We start from the raw sequence: 22,899 nt of genomic DNA on the forward strand, positions 1-22,899 counted from the left end.
CTAAATAAAGATCTTGGTCTTTCAAGAGTGCAAAGGGTCAAGTTTGTATTCCGGAGGGAAGATCCTCCGGGTTTCGGGCGTCGCGAAAGACAAAATATAAATGCTCGGGAATCGATCCGACATTGTCGCAAATATCGGTGATTTCGACGCGCGCAATGTTACGCGAGACGATGAGGCGCGACCCGTGATGCGTGCTTCGTCGATCGACGACACCGAATCCAATTGCAGGAGACTTACCTTTATCGTGTCGCGAAGTATGGCGATCTCTCTGGTCAGATGCTCGTTCTCGTTGTACAAAACTTCCATTTGTTGCTGCAGCTCGACGCTCGGCCCTCGCATCCTCATTCGGAGCTCCTCTTCCAGCTGGCGCACCATCATGCTTTGTTTCTGCAACGGGAAAGGAAATGTTTTCACTCACGTTCGAAAACGGAAAACCAAACACACGTGTCTCTGCGTGTGTCCGACGAGCGTGCACAGGGGTGCGGACGGGGGTTGGTTGGGGGTGGATGAGGGTCGGCAATTTATCCTCGACGAATCGGCGATCGTTCCACTTCCCCTCCCCGTAATTTGCCCGGCGTACGGTCGACCGGCTTCCGTCGGGCTTGTTGTCCCATGGAAATACACTTTTACGAGAATAATTGCACACTCGACGCCACGTGAAACTACCTCGGGCATGAAACTGATAAGCGGATCGATAGGAAGCCGTCACGACTCGACGAGGAAAACGAGGAAAACATTCGCCTGCAAGAAAGATCCGGTCAAAGTGACCGCGCGCTTGTTTCTCTTGTTTTCGGAGGACCCCCCACCCCCACCCCGGAATCGATAATTATACTCCCAAGGAGAACACGCCTACGTTAGCGACCGTTATCGACGTTGTTACCAACAACAGCGACTTTATTGCGTCGCGTGTGAAGAACCACCGAGATTCAGCGAGTTGCTGTAATACATGCGACAAACTTACTGCACAGTTTAATCCGCGATTTATTCCCCCGCTGCATTAATCGCCAGACGCGATCTGCTCGTGCTTAACCCAATAAAAAATGCCGCGGCGCTTAACCCCGTTCGCATAGACCAGCGGTTCTCCGCCGTTCGTTTCGATCACGGAAACCTTCGATTCCTTGCCTCCCCTGGTAATCTCCTCGAATTTCATTGTTTCAGTTTATCGTCGGCGCTGTACGGGCTGCGAAACGCGAACGGGGAATCCCCGGATTAAAGTGGAATTCATGGGACGTTTCCTCGTTCTGTCTGTATTTTATCGCCCGATTTCACTCCGCGCGAATCACATCGTCGAGACGATTTCTTTTGTCGCTCGGAAGGGTTCTTCTGTCAGGAGTAAACGGAGGACACTGCTGGTATCTAGTGAAGACTGTAGGAAGAAGACGGTCGTAAATAGGTGAGACGCAATTGAAAGGAACGAATATTCATTTTGATCGCAAATGCAAGCAGAAAAAATTTCATCGTGCGAGGAAGGCGTTAGCCGAAAGCTGTCCCATTGCCGTTCGAGCTCGATCGCGTAGGAGCGCATAAACGCGTTCTGTTCGGAGAATGGCACGGGACGGAATAAGATTGCGAGCAACACGCGGCGTCGTCTCGAAGGAAGGGAATCGGCCGTTTTCGTGGTGGTGAAAGGCGATTACGATGGCTGGAAAGGAGCCTTCCAGGACGCCGGTTGTATCCGCGGAACAGTGCACGAAACCTTTCGAGGCGGGCAAAGGCAATGTTTCCGCGGAAGTTCGATCCCGGTGTATATATATACGTATCTACGTGTTCCTTTCGGAGTCGCGACTCGGGAAAAAGCTTTTCCCACCCGTTTTCACCGGCGTCTTTACGCCACGGTTCGGATATTTCCTTCCTGCCTCAGTTCCCCTATCTTCCCCGGCTTTTTACCGGCGCATCTTTTATAATACTTTTCCCTTAACTCTCCTAGCGAGGGAGGACCCTACCCCTCCCCCCGCCGAGCCTTCAATTTACCTCGGCCAACTCCGTTTTGCAATCTTTCTGTCCGCGGATACTGTGCACACTATTTTATTCCGCGCGCTCTGTTATTTACATCGGCCGGATCTTTCATTTTAATCCGCCGCGCTGCTCCTTCTTTATTTCGCCATACTCTCTTTCTTCGCCTGTGCCCTCGGTAGTTCCACGGTCCCGGTGGTTCAGCTCGTTAGGTACCGTTAATGACGGCGCCGCCGCGAGGGTTCGCCAGCACGCGTGCAAATGCCACGCTAGCCGCGAAAAGCCAGACGCCGTCTTCGTGATCACGAGCAGCCGTAGATTGCGTTGGATACTTTGCCCTCGGAAGCTCCTTCGAAGTTCGCCCTTCGCGAAATTGTCCCAGGTGGCCGTCTTCGATGCGTCTTGCACTTTACGGAGTTAATTCAGCCACCCGACGCTTTTCGACCCCTTATTCCCTGACTTTATTAAATCGTGCGGGAAACGTTGTGTTATCTGTGCTGGGCGCGGATATTATTATCATTATTTCAGCAGCTCGTAAGCCATCGGGTTAACGAGGGTTTCGCAGCGCAACATGGCTCCGCGAAGCGAAGGCGGCGATATTCGGAGAGGACGACCTTCCACCGGAAGCAGAGGCGTTCGATAACGCGGATCGACCTGATTTCGCGTACGAGGAAGCAGCCTCGCGGAACAAGCTAGGGGATGGAGGTCGAACAGAGCTCCCCCTCCACGCCAACCCCCGGTGACGTCAGTTACCCCCATAACGAAATCACCCCACGAGAAGCCATGGCCGAATTCCCTTGTTCCCACCGCCTAGCCTACTTCTCTCGCGCTAGGCTAATTGATGCCATACACCCGGTCAAATCTCTGGATTTATGCGATCCTGTCGCTATCCTTTTAACCCGACCACCTCGATCACGCGTTCGTCCTCTACTCGACGGGCAAATTGTCTCGACAAACATGATTCGACTATACGCAGTGTGCCGCTTTTCTTCCGTTCTTCGGAGATCCAGAAAGAAATGTGTTCGAGGCAGTTTGGTGACGCAGGAGGGCACCATGATGCGGTGCTGACGTTTGGCAACGGCTCGCTGAAATTGCGGAGCATCGGTATGGTCTGTTTTTGGAAAGATGAAATCTGAGATTCGCCCTCGCTCGCAATATCTGTCCATCCACTCGCGGCGGTCATTAGCGTGGAGCGATTGCGGTGGGGTGGAGACGACTATTATAGCCGTCGGTGTACGCAAAGTCTCTATTAACCCGTAATCACAGACCTGGAAGTATTGTCACTTGAGCACGGACGTGCAGTCTCGGGCACCGCTGCATTCATTTGTCGGCTACGCTGCGCTGGAAAAACTGCTTTCACACCCCGTGTAATTTCTACGTGGATCTCGTGGTTACTGTAAATTCGAGTTAATTAAATATGTAAGTTTTAAAGGAAGTTACTTGCTAATAGGGAATCTTGGACGTGTTTAGTAACAAGCTTAGATAGATTGAGAATGATAAAATAATATTTTCAAATTCTTCTAATGTTTTCCGTTTTGTATATCTTCTAGCCACATTTTTCATAAACGCATTACACTCTACTTGTCACGAAACATAATTCACTGTAATGCCTCTGCAAATAAACCTAGAATTTCCGAACACGCAACTAGGTCCCGTATAAAGCGTAAACTTTACGAACACAACCATGTAGAAGCATAAACGGAACAGTGGAATTTTCTAAAAGATTATAAATGTGTTTACTGTTTCAAGAGAACCAGTAAAAACCTGCTCTCGCAACATAGTCGAGTAACTTCGTTTATTACCGCTACACCGACGAAGGGAAATGTATGTTAACCGGTGCGCGTGCACTGTTTAAACATTCAGTCCCGCGAGAGATCAAATTGATGTTAAATAAATTCATTGATTGGTCACGAAGGTGAGACGACAATTGCCGAAAACAAAATTTTCTTCATTCCTTTGGCATTGAATTTTCTGAACACCCTTTCCAGCTGAACTACTGGTAGAACGTACACGGGCGACGCGTTGTTAGCAAGTATTAAAAACATTTCAACACACGTGATAATGCTATGTACAATGCGGTCCCTGTTGGATCAAGCGCACCAGGTTTGGAGTTCGGTTCCCCCGAGACTCGACCACCGTTCCACTAAAACGGACCGCATTACGCGAGAGGCACGGGGTCAACGTTTTATTACAGTCCGTCTCTCATTGTTCCTCTCGGTTCGGTTGTTTGCACGGGGAAGTTCGTAACAAGGTTCGCGCTGCGAGGGGCGTATTCAATTTAGGTCACGCGAGATAGCGCTGTTTCGTCGTCCGTTCTTTCGTTTGTGCCCGTTTTTCATGGATCCCGTTCGTTTGTCGAACAGAATCATTAATAAACACCGATTCCCTTCAGGACCAATATCGTTTTACAACCCTTTCATAAGAACACGCCACCCCCGTCGTCTCGAGTCTCTGTTTTCCCTAAACTAATCGTTCCGACATCAAAAGACCCCACTTAACATCGTCCCACCCTGTACATTAGTTCTCGGAGTAAATGTACTCGTTATTTGCCGGTGGTCTGAAGGTTAATCCCGAGATTATTCATGTCTGAAGGCGTTAACATGTTACCTTCCGGATGGAACAAGTGTTCGGTTGATTGTAGATTTGAAAACGGTCGTCTGCTACAATCTTTTACGGTAAAATCGACCGTGCGGCACTCCGTCGATAGATTGTCGATACGCGAGAGTGTGCGCGATCGTGACGGTGCGCCGTCAACGAAGAATCGTTTTGGCAGCTCGTCGGCGTCCATTAACTCGGACAAGGGACGGCCGGTTGTTTTCACGACAGGGTTACTCCCGGCCCGGTGTAAGAAGAACCGCCGCGAGATAGGGTTTACGCGATCGTTAATAGGATCTTGTCTTAAGAGGGCTTCGTTTAAACTTTAAACCCCCCTCCCTCTCCTCCTCCTCCTCCTCGCCGAGAGCTCGTTCTCCTTCGTGCCCCTTTTCTCGTTCCTCTTCCTTCTTCCTCCGTCCTTCCGCGTTCGATCCGCGGGCATAAGTGTGTCGATGGACGATACCAATCGCACCCCCGAGATCGGGTTCCGCGTCGAGGGTTAATCGAAGGCTAATCGTTTCGAAACCAGAACATGCGACACCCTGTAACCTACACCCAGTCGATTCCCCAGGGCGATCCTAACGACGCCCACGCTCGCGGATCATCACGCCACTTTTCATTTATTTTTTATTCATCGGACACGGAAAGCCTACGAGTTCCCCGAAACGACCGGCGCTGGAATACACAATTGTTTCGGCTTTTAATATTTTTACTCTGTCGCGTCGGAGTGCGCAGACATGTGGAAATAATTATGGCAGTACACGGGGCCCGAATCGGGCTTAGATTCGGGCCAGACAGGTTCGAATGGGTCCCAGGGTCCCGGGCATCAACTCAAATCGGAACGAAGGTACCATGTTGGCCCGAATCCTTCCTTCTCAGAAAGTGTGACCAGTTCTCAAGGTTTATAGCTAATAAAGATGCTATTGTTCCCTGTTGCAAGCTCGGAGGTGCGGAAAGCGAGCGTGTTAACGAGGCGGCGAGTCGCGAAGAAATCGTAGAATTCGAGATTAGGTTCGGAAACGGGCATCCGAAAGGAAGTCGATAAAACGTCGTCGTTTTTTCGGCGTTCGTCCTTGTCGCGAAAAGAGCCGTAAAAGTGATTTCTCGGAAAGCTGTCGGTCGCGCGCGAGTTCTCGCCACGCGATAACGAGCTTTCTAAGAAAAGGTAGAAATGGGTCGCGAAATGCAGCATGTGCTTTCACCGAGGCGCAAAGCTGTTGTGCCTCTTTGATTTTCCAGCTCGGAGGGTCGTTGCACGATAAATCGATCTGTTTCGAGCGGTGCATGCCTTTTAATAATTCCCTTTTTCTTTTTCGGTACGGGCAAAGGTCATTAGATATGCATCGAGCATAGCCGAGCGTGCTGGCGCTCGCGCGAACGGGCGCGTGTCCAGAATGCATTGCGGTCGTTAAACATCGCGCGATTCTTCGTGTTTGAAAGTTCGATAAAACTCGTGTTTATCGCCGCAATGGTGATACAGTTAAGCCCGGCCGGCAATCTGATTTATTCAGGTGACTTTGCTCGCCGAAAGCTTATGGTTTCGCGCGACCACGCGTCACTGGGTGTCGGGAGCATACGCAAACCGGAAAGCACGCCAGAAGTTATGGCTTTAAAAACTGGGTAATCGTACCGAGTAACTAGACAAGACTCGAACTTATCAAGTGCGCAAACGGAACAGGTCGCCAAACGTTGATTTGTAATTGCATTTAATTCGCGTCTGAATGGAGTCACGGCAAAACATTAGAAAATCGGTAAAGCTTCTAAAAGTCAGCATTTGTTCGGATCGTCAACTACACACGGTCGGTTGAAGATCGAATTCCTCTGCATTGCTGACCGAGCGCGACCCTTTAATTCACTGTTGACAAAACGGAACGGCACGGAAAACGGCAGGGACACGAGAACGGTTCTTTTCCGCTGGCGAGGTACATATAATGCCCGGCGTCGGCGTTGTAATGGCTCGTTTAAATGGAACGGTGACCCACATACGCAGCGGGAATGGGGTCAGAGAAAATCGCGGGAATTAGGTCGCCGGAATTTGCATCGTTCGGAATCAACGTCGCGGTTTTACGTTTCGCGCCGCTGTCCTTCGCGTTTGACGTCATCGATTTCCGCACGCGTCGGCGGATTCAATCCCCGAAACTTTGTTCTGCGTGGGAGGAGGGCGAAAAAAAGAGGAAAACACAGAGAGAAAAAATGGCAGACGAGAAAAGGCGATCCCCGGGACCGTGAAACGTCAGCGGAAAAAGAGTCGGTACGCGTGAAAATGGTAGGACGCTTTTTTTAACTTTCAGATCTTTAGGAAAAATACAACTTTCCAACTTTTTTACTGAATTTTCTATCACACAGGGAAAATGGACCAAGAACTAATTTTTGAAATTTTCCTCCATTCTTTGAAAATGGTAGGACGCTTTTTCAAACTTTCAGATCTTTTGGAAAAATACAACTTTCCAACCTTTGTACAGAATTTTCGACTGCACTGGGAAAATAGGCCAAGAACTAATTTTTGAAATTTTGCTCCATTCTTTGGGTCAAGAGGTGGGGTTCAAATTGTGCATCGAGTGGTTCTAGGGTCGTTCAGTTTGGACCAAGGGCATTTTTGACCGTCTTACTGTACCCTCGCCCCTTACTACCCTGGTGGATCGAGAAGAAACCGCGTTTCCCAAGGAGGAACGAGGAACGTTTCGTTGCCAGAGAGGAGACTGTGCGGGGCTTTCGCGGCGACCCCGCCTGGCAAAGCTCGGTTCTCGCTCGGAAGATCGATCTGAGGTACGTCGACCCCAAGAAACCGAGGGACTGGTTTCTACGTTTGCGTTCTAATATCGGGGCTCGCGCTCGACTTTCCCTTCCCCCGCGAGCTTCGCGTTCATGAATCACGAGGTTCCCAAGAATTTCGCTGTCCGAGTATCGATTTGGAAAGCCAGTGCTGCTCAGTCCAAATGAATTCTTTCTCTGCGAGCACGATGAAATGCATAGTGCACGAATTCCGACACAGTCCTCCTAGAATGAGACATACAGTGACAGCCAGTACAGAGGAGAGCTGGTAGGCCGAAGTTCATTCATAAAAACTCGAAGACAGGGTAGTACGGACCGGGTTTCGAGGTAGGGAACTTGAAGAAACTCTTTTCGCAGAGCTTTTAACGATCGCTGGGACACCGGGGGGGGGGGGGGGGTTGGGCGCGAGCCCAGGGACTATCGTGGCCCGTTTCACCAGTAAAAAGTCTTCCATCAAAGTGTCCGCCTTCTCTCTGTAACCCCTCACCCCCGTTACGACCCTCCCTTTGTCGTCGAAGTCAACGGGGGCTGTTATCGATCGACCGTGAGAGAGGGCCTTTGTCGTCCGAGCATCCTGAAATCCGTTTCGAGGTTTAAAGCGAGCCGACCCGGAGCCGATTCCCTGGACTTGCTCTGTTCCCTCTCTTCCACCGCGGAGGAGAGAACGGAACCCGGACGGAACAACGAAACACTTCCGGTGTCCGGGGACATTGCCGAACGGCCGATCTGCTCCGCCGGGAACCGAACCAATTAAGGACACGTTCGCCGGGATCGTTGTTTCCTGGCGGGACGGCCGACTAACCTCGGCCCGATTCTCTTTTACGTCGGCTCTGACGAGTTACATGTTTGCAAACTAATTAATGTTGGGCATTTCACGGGGACGCGTCTTCCCGTAACAGGAAGCGCTCTCTCAGACGAAATCTACGCGAATTCTTCCGTCTACGCTAGCCGATTCAACGAAGGTTACGAATCGCTAAAGTGAAAACCGTGTCAAGTTGTCGCGACATCTTCGGGAACATCTTCGGCTTCGGTAATCGCGAAAGACAATTATATCGAGCATCGTCGTAGCTCGTGTTTAACGAAGCTCCCTTTCGTTTAATTCCATTTAGCTCGGAGTCAGATTAAATCGGCGCGACGATTAACCCTTCTACCCCCGGCTCGGCGAGCCAGTCGATTCAACGGTTTAAAGAACGGTCGTCGCCAAGTTCTAAGCGCCGTTGCACACCCTAGACACGCGAAATAATTCGCCGACTTTCCGTAATTGCAGCAACGAGCGCCCTCGTGGGTCTGCGGACGTTCCACAAACTGTAAAATGGGAAAGAATAGTAGCGCATTTGTTATTGTCTAGCGGCGGGGATAATGGGGCGTAACAAGTGGCCGATGTTAAATGAAATTTCACGATCGCAGTTGGACGCTCGACGGCCGTGAGAGATTAGTTTGTCGATTATATAAATCAGTCCCCCGTTCCCCGGAAGCGACAATAAATTACTTTAGTTCTTGGCCAATAAGAATCCTTTCCAACAGCGTTAGAGGACTCATCTTTCAAAACTGCTGCTTTACGCGGATCGATAGACAGCAATTTTCGTGGATCGCTGCCGGGATACGAAAGCGAGTCTGCGGGACGGCCGCGCGCGACGAGCATAAAATATTCCACGCGATCGATGAAATTGTCCATCTATCATACTTACTATCTCCGGCTCCTGATGCAATAATAATAATACGTTCTTGTTGCATTCGTTCGGAACCACAAGCCCTGCTATACAGGGTGTTTTATATCAACACAGTGAAATATGGGAAAAACTGTTTCAGCAAAAGTTGCTTGATATCATCTGGAACAAAAATTGTTTTCCACGCGTTATTGCGAGGGAGATACTAAAATCAATTGAATTTTATCAAGTAGGATGCCATATTCTTGTCTACACAATATGATAGCGCATTTTATTAGCCGCTGAAACGTAAGAAATTCGCGTGGCAGTCGCCGCGTTAATGTGCCAAGGTAAAAAGCATTTTGCAATTAAGATAAGCTGATTTCGATAAAACGCTCGGTCAGTTTATTCGCTACTTCTTATTCAGAACTGCTACTTAAGAATCCAAAAAAGAACCGACCCACGCATTCATCTTCTCCCCCGTTCGTTCAATTCTTATCTGGATAATATAATTCCAAGTTATTATTATTCTTTCTGTTTTTATACCACGTTCCGAAATAGTTGTTGATAATGCCGAAACTCGTTTGCATTTCCAGGGCACAGGCTTATCAGCGTTGCTATCAGCACGCGGCACGCGCAGCGTCGCCATCAACGATTTTTGCCCGCGTCAACTAAGCTCTTTATTAATTATTATCGGCGAGCGTTCACCTTAATTACCAGGTGTGAGCGTGTGGGTGGGAACGGACAGAATCGGGTTTATTCTTCCAGCGATTTAAAATACTGCGGAATTCCTCTTTTGTCCGGCGAGCGGCGCAATTAAAGCTGGCATAATAAGCGAAGAAAATTGGAGAAGGCGAGAGAGCCTCGGCTAACGGTATCAAGGTTTAATTAGATCTGAAAGTTACCTCTCGCGCGTTCCTCGCTCTTGCTCGTACTCCGTTTACGGCGTGCCAGTAAAATTTGATTATCCCGCGGCTAAGGAAGAACGCAAATTTTTCGCGACCCGTCGCCGAACCAAACGAAACGTAACGCTAATGGCCGCCCGCAATAATTGCGGTAACGCGCCAATTTTTACCTACCCTCGCAAACGGGATCCCCGGATATTCGCAGTACCTTTATCTTCCTTAAAACCGCTTGCTTAATCCGCGAGCGAACCGTCCGCCGCTCGACTAAGATTAATTCGCGGAACGAGAAGTGGATTCCATTTCTGCGACTCAATTAATTAACTCAAAATAATAATCACAATCTTATCGAACCTCCGGCTCGCTGTAGACACATTGTAGACTCACAACTCAAGGTGAGATGTATCTGTCGCGGGTGCTGCCAACTAGCGGAGATGCAACATAGCGTGCATCTCCTTTGTGAGACAGTTCGGTTTTAGACGCCTTGATAGCGAATTCTCTAAGGTAAATAAAGATTTGTATGTCTCGTATCGATCGGAACGTCTGAGCCTCCTACGCCCTGAAGAGTAGTGTTTGTTCAAGCGACGACCTCGTTACAACCAGAAGCGACAATATTTGGTAATGAAAATGTAGATCAAAGGTTTTCTATCTAGACTGTGCGAGGAGTTCTATGCACCCGTGAATTGGAGAGATGTAGGGTTTGTTAATGTAGGATTTATGGGTAATGACTAGGTAGATTTACTTGCAGAAGAGGCGACCGAAGAAAGACCAGATATCAAGACTCCGCTGACCAGAGACCATGAAGTTCAAGCAGGAATTTTCACTAACTTGAGGAAGGCGCTGGGTCCATTTCAAGGTAAAAAGTACTTTCGCAAGGATAGAGGTAAGTCATGCATGCTCTCTAAAAATTTTGTCCTTTCATGTTCATAGAGGTCGCTCCAACCATTGCAATTTGAACGCTCCATTAGCAAGTGTTAATTTTAAAAATCTCATTACTATTCCAATAAATGGAACCAAGTAACTACCCATTAAAATAATTTAAGAAAAGTACATTTTCTGGAATTATATAATCATCACAGTAATGGATAGTATAACTGTAGCACAATGAAGCTACAGTGTGCGAAATGTAAGTTTATAGCATGAACTATAAGAGATAGATAGCCCCAAAAGCTGCGCTTTTGTCAACCCCTTTCTACAGCAAGCAGAGTAGCACATTTTCTTAATGAAATGGGACGCATAACGAAAAATGTACAAAGTGGCGCTGCCTTCTCATTCCCGGCAATCCCTTCAATTAGTGTTTTATTGTTCGTGGAAATGTCGGCCGGCCGACTAATGCAAGATTAATTCGCTAAAGTGACAAGTGAATTCGGTTACGCGACTAATTAAGTAACTCCGCGTCCGTGAAAACTGCAACAGCACTTTCGGAGAAATTGGCACAATCAATTCACCGCTCTCGTCGTGAATACATCCTAATCATTCATTTATCGGTTCCGAAGGCGACGACGCCATTTATTCACTGGACCACGGCGTGACCTGGACAAACGAAGAAACGGTACGCCATTTTCTATTTTTAGTTGCAAACTTATTTCATGCATATTTGCAATCTTAATAATGATGGATTAACAAATTCGGTTCCAGACACGTACTATGGTAATCTAGCACTGTACCACACTGTACTGTATATGTACCCCAAATCAATATAACAGGACCCCGCTGTATTTGTCGTGCTTCTAAAAGCCACGAATATCTTAATATTCATGGGGGATATTCATCTCTCCATATCATTCAAAAGAAAATTTGGAAGCTGCTTTCGGATACAGTTATCGAAAAGTCCGCTTGCGGGCTTCCGGTGGGCAGAGCGTTAACGTTAACGTTAACGGCGTCCACTCAGCGATGCCAGCAATCCCGGCTGCCGGAGAAACAATCGAAATATATTCCATTATTAACGTACAGCCCGGTCGATTGGTCTCTAATTCGGGTTTCCAACATTACCGCTCTTTAGGGGTAGCCTCGACGGTACGCGACGGGGAACGGGGTGGTTCGCGGGGGTGTTCAGGGGAGCGGAAAACGCGAATGCAACCCTTCATTCCCTGCACGTTGTAGTACGAGCGTTCGCTTGGTGGGGGGTGCGGGGGCGGTGGAGCGGGGGAGACAGGCCGATAAGGGTGAGTTGAAACGGTGCACGTGTACCGGGGTGGAGCAACGAGGGGGTGGACTGTGGAACAGTGGTACGTAGGAGGCGGAGGTGGAAAGAGACGGAAAACAGGGTCATGCGGAGTAGGTGACGGAGAGAGAGAGAGAGAGAGAGAAAGAGAGGGTGGCACGGTCTCCATGGGAAAAAAGAGGATGAAACGAGGAAGAAAGGCGTAGGAGGGTGTAAGGAATAACAAAAAGCGAAGAAAGAAAGTCGCGGAGTGAACCGGGGACAGAGGACAGGCACGAGAAGTTCAGAGAGAAACGAGAGGGTGTCGGGAGAGGGAGAGGGGGGACGTCTTGCCGAGGCTGAAAAACAGAACGGGAGAAGGAAGAGACAGATAGAGGAAAGAAGATAAAGCCCGGGTGACATTTCTAGAGTTTCGGGAAAAGTGGGACGAAGAGGAACTTCGAGAGAGGGAGAGAAATCCCGTGGAAGAGACTCGTCTCTTCTTCGCGAGGAAGAGAATGGGGAAAGAAAGTACGAGAAATAGAGAGACAGAGAAGGGGCGGTGAAGAAGAGCTGTGGAGATGCGGAGAGACAAGGAGAATGGAAGAGAGAGACTGGAAGGGATGAGTTGCCGTCGCTCGATAACGCCTCGCTTCTGCACCGTCATCTTTCTCCCTTTCTCTCTCTCTCTCTCTCTCTCTCTCTCTCTCTCTCTCTATCTCTCTTCCTCTCTTCCTCCCTCCCGTCTCTCGTTTTTCCTACACTCTCGCTGGTTGATTTCTTTCCGCCAATTATTTCACTCCGGGGGCAATAATCTATTAGCCCGGCCAGAAAGCAATGCCGCAATTTTGAGCAGGATATACAGCGCTCGACAAAATAACAAGACACTTCACGTATATGTCGGAAACGTAATTGTCCCAGTCGTCAGCCATGGTCTTAAGCGTTGTTATTACTAATGCAGGGGTGGAGCAAGAATAATGGCCTCGGGGTATTATAGCTGAGCGAGCGCAATCGCAATGTTTAAGGGAAATATTCAAGATCAAGAGAAAGAGATGTTCCTCAAATCAGAATAGATGTTCGTCGATTTAATCAAACGTGATAAACTTTTATCAAAGCACTTGTTCACAACCTTCAGATTATCTTTTAGATTATGATCCTCTAAAAATCAGAAACGAGCATCTCCGATGGGATCAGAGATTGCTTATTTGCCAATCGAATATTAATAATGGAAATTACTAGATTTACAAAATAAAAATTGCCTGTACTAATTTCAAGACTTAGTGCTCTCTGTACACGTTAGTACTCTTTCGCATTCATTTTCCCCGCAAATATCCGCAGGCAACGAATCACAGTTTCGGGGAAGTTCGCGGAGAGTTGATAAAATAAAAGCTCGGCGCAATAAAAACAATAGCCCGGTCGCGTCGTATCGACTCGAAACTTCTTCCCGATTTCAGTTCGGAATCGGTCCGCGACCGGCGACCGGTGCAGCGGAACAGGAAAACTTCCCAGCCAGTTCCCGTCGCAAGGAAACACGCTCGTCCCCCGAGGCGTGTCAGTTTTTTCTTCTTTTCTTTTTCGACCACTCCAGCCCCCAGAAAAAGTAATCCAATATCCGGCGGGAACGGATCGTAGAACAAATTCTAAACCATAGTCGCGGGAGTACGGACGGGGGCCGCGCGCGTTTCGCTCGCGATAAAACTAACCGTAATCGAGTCCGAAATCGACGAGCCGGGGGTAGGTCGAGAAATTGCGGCGATGCATCAACCGTGGCAATGGTAATTATGTTGCCGGGGTGGAAAACGGCCTGGCGGGTAACGGTATCTGCTTCGCGAATCGCCGTGGTCGAGCAAAAATCGCTCGATGCTATCTATAAAGGCCTGTTCACAGCGCAAAAGGCATTCTCGGTTTACAGATCTGCAAGACGACCGCAGCATATGTCTAACAGAGCACTGCTCCTCTCAAGATGTAAAAACTTTTCATAACATCCACACAATTTTTCATCTTAAGTAGACCGGTCGTTTTAGGTGCACAGCGAGCGCCGCATCTTTTCCCTATTTTTCCGTGTCGCCGTTAGTATTCTTCGCGTAGAGATTTATTATCACAATATATGTGTGCTACCGCTTCCTCGGCGAGTTCCACGACCGGTCTCCGTTAAGGGACATTTACAAAAAGACTTCGCACGATTTCGCTGGGATGTAAACGTCTACGAACTTTGATTTTATTTCTAGAAGGTAAACCGTAAAAATCTTTAAACGTTCCTCGACGAACGGAACGATAGAATGTTGTTCGACTGATTCCATTAATGATTCAGAGAATTATCCAATAATCGTGGGTAATGCTGTCTAGGGGACACCGTCTGACGCACGCAACCGCCGCAATTACAAGGAAATCAATTGATCGTTGGAGCCGTAGCTACCGTGAATTCCGTTCGATACAACTGGTACGCCCACACTCGGGGACACAGTCGTCGCTACTCCATGGCAAATGTGTATCTACCTTAAAGGGAGAACCGCGCGCGTGCAGATCAAGCTTTGGAACACGCCGCTGATATCTCGGCATGTCGCCCGGTATCGTCGCTCTAATCAAACGCTGCGCATTTATAGATGCGGCGCGCTTGCTTATTTATAGACTCGCCGATTCGACTGGATTCGTGGCAACCGTTCGACTAAACAAATGCCTCTCGAAATGAGATACGGAGGAAGGGTTCCCCTTTAGGGGAAGGGTCCCGAATATAGGGCGTTCTAAAAGAAAGGGGTGCCCGCTTTGAAATCGTTAAAGTCTTCAGCTGATCGGGTCCGTGCTGTGACAATGATCGCGTAGGGCCGCTACTTTCTTCTGACCTTGTCGTCGAAGGACAGCGCCTGTAAACACGGCCCTTGCGGCTGAAGACGCGCTACGTATCGTCAATTAAACCACTAAACACGGTTCTAATTATTATCGTGTTTTGTGTCATTTTAGGCTTCGGTTTTCGGAGGCGAGTTGAAGCGTGGACTTTCCCTGCCGCATTTTCGATCCGCAGCGCCGGGAACCGCTACACCACGATCTCCTTTACGGTGTTAGAAACTGTTCCGACGCTGAGCTTCGCCGGCTGTTTACGAGCTCGCGCGATGTAGCGATAAAAAGTCAGCCCGGGATAGATGAGCGCCTCTTAAACTCGCGTAAGTGTCCTGCGGGAATATCTGCGTCGTTCGCCGACGGAAATTCTTAAAACGATGGTTCTCGGAGAACAAAACCTCTTTTGCGGAGGAAAGAATGACTCCGGTGCTGCCAACTTTCGATTCGACAAGCCCGATTAGCCGATGGATATTCGACAGACTACTGCTATACTAATCGCATTGCGAAAAGATACTTCGCTAGTAATTTGGTGGCGCTCTTTATACCCTGATTACGTTTAACGCGAATATGCTATTCCCACCGCAGCAACATCGTCGCAAGAACATTCAACGGGACACGATTATACTGGCTATTGTGTTGGAAGGTCTTGCGGGTGCTTTCTGTGTTCAGTCTTCTGGTGGTTCTATTGTCGCGCAAAGTTTTCGCCGGTGGGACTCCGGGTGCTTTGCACAGTTCTTGTTTCACGTCGCTTAGATAGTCTGCGCGTTTTCCCCCGTACCGCTGGAATTTGTAGGTCCTTCGGTGGCTCTTTATTTGTAACGTTCCACTTAACGGCGTGGTCCAAGACAAAGTCAACAATCTATTACCCGCGCTCCGCGTAACAAAATTGGAGAACAGTTCGGTAAAAAGGGACCTAAAGACTGCTCGAGGATATTGAACGTAAAGGGACCATTTTCTCAGTCTACTAACAAAATCCATTGTCGGTGCCAAGGTGTTTTTCCCGTGAATGGATAGCAAAGATCAAAAAGGTAAAAGTTGCATCGTCGTTTGTAGAAAATGTAACGACGTATATTAATTCTTTGTGTGCTTCCAGCTTTTTCGATGGAACGGTACATACTTTCAAGAACATAATGAATGTTCAGCGGTTCGCTGGCTCCGGATTGGTAGAACAGGTTTCGCCGATGCTGGGAGGCAAAGACAGTGATTCCGCCGGTGCCAAATTAAAGCGCGAACGAAAACAGGACACCGGGTTGCCATTAATTCTTCGTCCAGAGCGTCGATCTCGCTCCTGTCCGTCCGACGAATGCGGGTCGGCGGCGGAAGAATGGAACGTCACCGATAACGCCGGTCGGGAGCATCGATCGTAGAACGCCGAATAAGAGTGGAGTTTATCGTGTGTCCCCAGCATAACCCAGATGTCCCGGAGCATGACCTACATGTAGGCACGAGCACGAGTTTTGCTGTCTTTCACCCCTTTTGATTTGTGCTGGCTTCCCGTGTCTGCGACCGGTTCGCGGGATCAGCTCTTTCCGCTTCTGGATGCTCGAACATCCCTTCGATCTCAACGGTACAAAGGATTTCTAACCCTGTGACACCGCGGATCATCTGTTAGATGTCATCTTGCTAAATCTTATCCGAACTCTTCTTCTTGAGTGGATGAACCTTGATGGTTCATACCATTTTCAAATTCTATTTTCACTCACTGCAGATCCGACGACTGCGATCGACAGAACGTCACGACGCTTGCTTGTCCGAAAATAAACCGATTCGTGGCCCGCGGTGGGATTATCGGAAAAGCGAGTCGTGGGAACGTGCGAACGGTCCGAGAAAGAGTTTTTTCAGCTGGCAGCCGCGCGCGCTATCTTATCGCGCAGATGCGTCCCGCTCGGTCCCGCTCGCGTCGATTCGAAATGAATTTCCACGAGGGAGGGAGGGAAGTAATTGAACCGGTCGCCGACAGGCTTTTACTTAAATGTATTTATTCGTGTCCGTCGACGTACGCGGCGCGCCCGCCAGAAGAGGATTTCTCTCAAAAGCCTGCACGCGTGCACACGTTTTCTCTGCGAGCGTCGCGTCGAAAAAAAAAAGCGCGACGGAAACGCCCCGACGACGTTCTTTGTTGCGAAACGCGCCGGATTCTCTCGTTCCCCGACGCATTTTTTCCGGCGACGCGTGTCTGTGTGCGCGCGCGCGTGTCTGGGGTCGCAGAAACGTTTTCCTACTCTTCCAATCTTGCAAAGAGAACCGTCGCGCGCCGAGTCTCGTTTGAAAATCCGATTCACCGAGAAACGCAATTTACTCCCGGCCTTACGCCCCGCCGTTCCTTTGCCAAATCGAAGGCAAAGGTTCTTCAACCGTATTTCGAGGTTTCTCGGATGAACGTGCGTTTATCCCTTCCCCAACTATCGATTCCTCAGCTTGTGTGGTTCTCAGCAATTATTCGTTCGGTCCCCCCTATTTCATAATTTATCCCTCCGTTTTCCTTAATTCGCCCTTTGACGCCGAATTGGTAAGGAATTGCCACTATTGCAATAGGAGTTCTTAGGGCACCAGCTCCGGGGGCCCCGCACTTAGGGGACTAACGAAAATTATTGGTAGAATTATAAATTTCGGGAAACACAGCATTCTCAATCGGCACTAGGTTAAGAAGAAAAGAGTAAGAGCACGATAGATCGCGGCGTTTCATCGATTTCGCGAGCTTAGCGTACACGGAAATAACTCCCCGCGGGTCATCGCATTAAGTAATCTGACACAGATTGCGGGATCGATGTCCACGATTGATCTGTCTCGCGGACGCCGCTGCGATTTTAATGACAGTCCCTTTGAGCGATGGACCGGCGCACCCTTAGATATCTCTCGCGTTGTTAAGGGTGCGGCGCGGCGATTTCGTCGCGAGCTCGATGGCAAAGGGAACGAAATTTTCCGACTCGATCGAGCGTTATCGGTATCGAGCCCCAGGGAATTCTTAAAAGAAAATTTCTCGTCTTTTTCCAGTGAAATTCGATTTATATTTCATCGAAACGCAAAATGGTTTCGCGCGGAAGTTACGTTTCAAGTTCTGTAAAACTGTTTTGTTGAGCACTATGCTTGGTTAACGGGGCACGGCGGACGTACGGACGAGTTCAGTCACGTTTGCGTAAGCGTTTGGTCCGAACAATAATAATAACAGCAAGAAGAAGCCCGAGGGGAGTGTCATGGACCGTCAACACAGCAAAACCTGGGCTGCTGTACAAATAACGCTGAGCGAACACAGTGGAAGTCACTTCCTCATTAACCCGCTGGTAGCTTATGCGCGCACATGCCTTCAAAGCATGATTTATAAGCGGTTAGACTCGTGGCCTGGGATGACACGCATTCAGCGCGGAAACATTACGCGTCGCGTCTGCGGGAGAAACGGAATTGAACGTTGGCTGGTTCGTTGTTTGACCAAGAAATTCTACTAATCCTTGAACGGGCGATCAACAGCTCTCCGAACAGCTGTAGAACCGAGTTACCGACTTTTAAACAAACTTTCCACGAAACGGAACCCGAGGGAGGAATATTTCTCAATTTGCGGACTACCGTCCTAACGCAAACTGCACGGCGGAGCCTATTGTTGGACGACTGGATGCTTTGCTCTTCGCCTAACTTGTTTACCAAGGCAAAGTCACCATCCAAGACGAGAACTTCGGCCCTTTGTGCCCTCGAAGTTAGCCGCCCGGGCGAACGTTTCGCTTGGGCCGCCACTGTGGCCGTCCGTGCATCATCGCTCTTTAAGGGCGTGTCCCGAAATCGTTCGAACCATGATCTTGTCACAGAACGAGATTTTGTTGGTTGAAAAACGACAAATTTCGCTTTGCCGTCTGTATCCAGTGAATTATGCAAAAATTCAAGTACCGTGTCTGTTGAAATTTATCCGACTTTTTTGCACGGTATAAAGTAAAACGCTTATATCAGCGAAACGCGAACAACAAACCAGTAAAAAGCTAAAACACTTTAGCCCGGAACGTTTATTTGCAGTTTTTACTGGCCGGAACGGTTGCAAGTGGTCGGTAACACGATCATGGTGGCGAATTGGGACATTTACCTTAATAGAACGATCAGATTTCTGTTTCCACGTGTCTCCTATTCGAGGAGGGATCCCGAACGCCAACGGTCTGCTTAAACATTTACGGATTCTGTTAAACATTTATGGCTCGTAACGTTTCGCTTATCTTCGGCATTCAAAAAGCGCAAAACTGGTACGTTTGCAATTGTAAAAGAAAAAGTCTGACATTTTTACGGACTCGGTTCTCCTGTTAAAATGGTAAATCTTCGAGCTACGATAACATTTCTTGATCAGAACGCCACATAGCATTTGCATATTGAAATCGTGCAACACACGTGACCGCACGAAGTGTCGGAATTCGTTCGAAGACACCCCGTTCGGATAACAGAAGGTGCTCGAAGGGGTGGTTGCATCCGAGGATTTTATTCGTTCGATAGACGACGTGAAATATTCAACGCGTTGCCGAGCGTTCTCCGCGATGGAACAACCATCGAGAGAGAGAGAGAGAAAAATATAGACGGTTGGAGAGAGTGAGAGAGAAAGAGAGAACAGAGCAAGGGAGAGAGAACTCGTGAGAATGCCGTACACGTCGCGTAAAGTGCACCGCACACGTCCCTCTATATCGATCGGCCTAAATATATCGAGGCGGATTATTAGAGAGAACCTATGCCACGCGGTCTAACTATGGCACGACCGCATTGTTCCTCGGGGTTACAGTGTAAACGTGTCTCTCACGGACTTCGAAAATAAATCGATCGATTGAGGAAACCACGCGTGCTCGCCAGACTCCCGGTTCTCTCTCTCCCTTGCCCTCTATCTTCCTCCCTCTCTTCTCTCCCTTATTCTATCTTTTTCACCCTCTGCTTCTCTCATAACGTCGTCGAGGAAACTTCGAAATTTTCCGACTATGCATCGCCGCCGCCCGTCGCGAGTTTTCGGTCATGGTATCGGTACAACGTAATATCCGAGGGCAAAGAAACTTTAATATTTGCGAGGGCAGCCCCGGGGGCTTCTCGACCCTTCATCGACGCAATCTCCACCCCCGTAACTTCGACGCTGAATTTGCGTTTATTCCGTGTCCGTCCACCTTCCGAAATCGCAGCAACATCAATCGGCCAATTTTCCCTCGAGAACGAGGTTTAAGACTTAATTTTTCAAAAACATCCCGTAGTTATATAAGGGTAACGAACAACGTGCAACCGATGAAGATACGAATTTCGGTTCACGTTTTTGGACAAATTGGCGACCGTGCACGTTCGAGCCGTTTCCTTCGACGATTTTCCTTCGATTAATTTCGAACGTTTCCCGTTGGCTCTGGGGGATGCCGCGGGCGCTCGTCCGGTTCGCAACGGTAACCTATTTTGGAATTGAATTCTAAACGAAGCCCGGCGTCAGAAAGGGAGCGTTACGTAACGAGGTCGTTCAGGGGCAACCTCATCCTGAAAAGGATATCGAGGGGAGACCTTTCTCGGGTTCTTCTTAACGCGTGCATTCTTAATGCAGCTCCCCTCCCCTCCCGAGTCACCCTCCATCCCGCTAGACGCCTTCAGTCGACGGGTATCAAGCGGAAACGCGGCAAAGAGAAAACCTGGGAAAAGGAAACGAGATAGCCGGCTCGGTGTTAGGCTGTGGATAACGTCTCCTGGCGAACCAACACGTGCGAACTGCTCACACAAACGTAGCAAACAATTGTAGTGTCAGTAGATGACGGAACATCCAACATGGACTGCGTCGGCGATCTTTGTTTCTCAAAAAACGGAGACTGCGAAGGGAACGTGCAACCACATCTCTTTCCGGTAGGTAAAGCGTTAAGAGATTAAATATTCCATTAGAAAATGAGCAATAAGCGACGTGTTAACGCGATCATTTTCTGTACAGGGGTTAGAAAAGTGCATCTTTCCGAGAGTAAAAGAATTTCTCCGCGAGCCGATCGTCTTCAAGCCTCGCCAGCCCTGACGAGGACATTCCAGATTCGTTTTTTCCGTGTCAGGACCTGACGGTCGACCTTGTAACGTATGCGGGGGAACCGTCTACGAAACGAGACCAGACGCGGCCGAGCCAAGACGTTGCTCGACGAGTTCTCGTAAAAACGAGACGCCTGCCGCGCCGAGAGGACGCGGCCAGACTCGTTTCGTCGGATTGAAAGGAATCTGAAGAGCAGCCAGACACGCGGGGCACGGAAACGGAACAATAAGTTGTTAGTTGTGGGAACGAGTCGCACGGACTTTTCTCTGTCATTTTCTAACACGTCCGTGCGGCTCTCGAGGGTCATTCGAACCCCTCACCTGCGGGCCTGTTTTGCGGCTCGCATATTCTTGCTCGGGCAAAAACCAGACGCTCTGCGAAGGGGTAGCACACTCTTTTCATCCCCCCCGGTCATTGAAACGGGACTGCATTTTTAACCCTTTGCGGTGCGGTTAGAAAATGTAATTTACTCAGAATTTAGAAGAAAATCAATCCAATGGGAGACAGAGCAGTGAGGTGAAGGGTTGTATTCTCAAAATAATGGACGTATGGTCGAGGATAAACGGTTCTACAGAAATATTTGCTGAACATTTCTCGTGGATCTGGCAAAGTCCAATGGTTCCGAAAGTTACGCCTAGACTCCCGGGTTCTGTTTGGACAAAGTCGGCACTGAACGGCAGCTGCGAGTCCGGGCGAATTGAAGCGACGTACTCGAGCAGCCGCTCTTAAGGAGACCACTTTAACGATATTAAGTTATGAGTAGAATCTCGCGGCCAATAGTGTTACGGAGCTTGTCTCGCTCTTCCGGCGTCGAAATCAATTTATCAGCCGAACACCGTCGCGTCGCGCCGACGAAAACTGAGAAAGAAGCTCGCGATCGAGAGTTTTTCGCTGAAGAATTTCGCTCCCCGAAGAAGAAAGCGAGAAAATTGGAAAGAACGGATGTTGCACGCGAAACGCGCGATTCCAGCGAAGCGATCGAGTCGGTATTATCGAAAGGCGAATTGATATAATACGGGTCAGAAATTCAGTTTCTGATTGCACTCGATCCCGGAGAAATGAACGCGAGCTCCGTGTGCCCGAGACTCGACGCGGCGAAGAAACCGTGGGAGCGGTTCTCTAATTAACTGTTTGATTACTTCAATTGGAATTCATCAATTTCGCGCGATCGGGGATAAAACGAGAGAAGCGTCTCTCTCCCCGATCTTCGAGCCCCCCCCCCGTTCCGAACGCATTACCATAGACTTCGCGTCCGGGAGTCTGTCGGCAACTAATTTTTCATTCGACAGAATCCATGTCAAGTGAGCAATTATGGCCGGAGGGTTGCCGCGTTCTTCCGCGAGATTCCTCCAGACAAACACGATGAGCGACGCGGAGAACGTATCAAACGGAATATTTAATAGCTCGGCTCCCATTAATATATCAGGCTAACCTTGCACTATTATAGTTCCCTCTCCTCCGCGTATGCTCCTTCTACCCCAAGGTTACGACGAAAAGTAGAGACTGCATTAATTGTAAGATGCTCGAGCTCCATGGACATTTATTCCTTTTTTTCTAGAAAATAATTATCCTTTAAATACTTCCACTGTTTCGCGTTAGCTACGAGGAGATCATCGACCGTGTTGGTACCGTCATGTCCAGCTACGGCTGAAGATCAATGGAATGAAATAGGGGTGGCGAATGTAAGGAAAGGGTTGAAAATCCTCGTTCCACGAGAGCGAAGCGAACCGCAGTATTTAATTTCCGCGTTTCACGCCTGTTTGGTTTTTCGGCAGCGTGCACTGTTAAAGAGGAAATACAGAGAGCCAAAGAGAGAGAGAGAGAGAGATGCGGGCGAGTGCGAGGTATCGCGAGAACGATAACATTGCGAGAGCGCCACGGCATTTTTTTACGACCCACTTCCGGAGCACGCCAATTTCGAAGCGAGTCGCGGGTGTACGTGACCCGACAGAAAAGGAAAATTAATTCCGACCCCCCGCGTCCACCATCGCGCTCGGTTACCACCCGTGTAATGCGTTTTTTCCGGGTTCCATTCCGAAGTTTCCCGATGGTAATGGTGGG

General features: G+C 49.0%; 1 protein-coding gene across 4 annotated transcripts in view; it reads right to left on the minus strand.

Annotated features, from left to right (window-relative positions):
* The window catches only part of LOC143362932 (uncharacterized), a 68,928-nt gene that overhangs the window by 42,044 nt on the left and 3,985 nt on the right, over positions 1–22,899 (minus strand). For all 4 annotated transcript variants that reach the window (XM_076803453.1, XM_076803452.1, XM_076803451.1 and 1 more), the window contains exon 2: positions 238–387. In XM_076803453.1, the coding sequence (XP_076659568.1) occupies positions 238–387 (150 nt within the window). The remainder of the gene's footprint in view (positions 1–237; positions 388–22,899) is intronic.

The sequence above is a fragment of the Halictus rubicundus genome, chromosome 18 (assembly GCF_050948215.1).
Source record: "Halictus rubicundus isolate RS-2024b chromosome 18, iyHalRubi1_principal, whole genome shotgun sequence".
NCBI classification, from domain to species: Eukaryota; Metazoa; Arthropoda; class Insecta; order Hymenoptera; family Halictidae; genus Halictus; species Halictus rubicundus.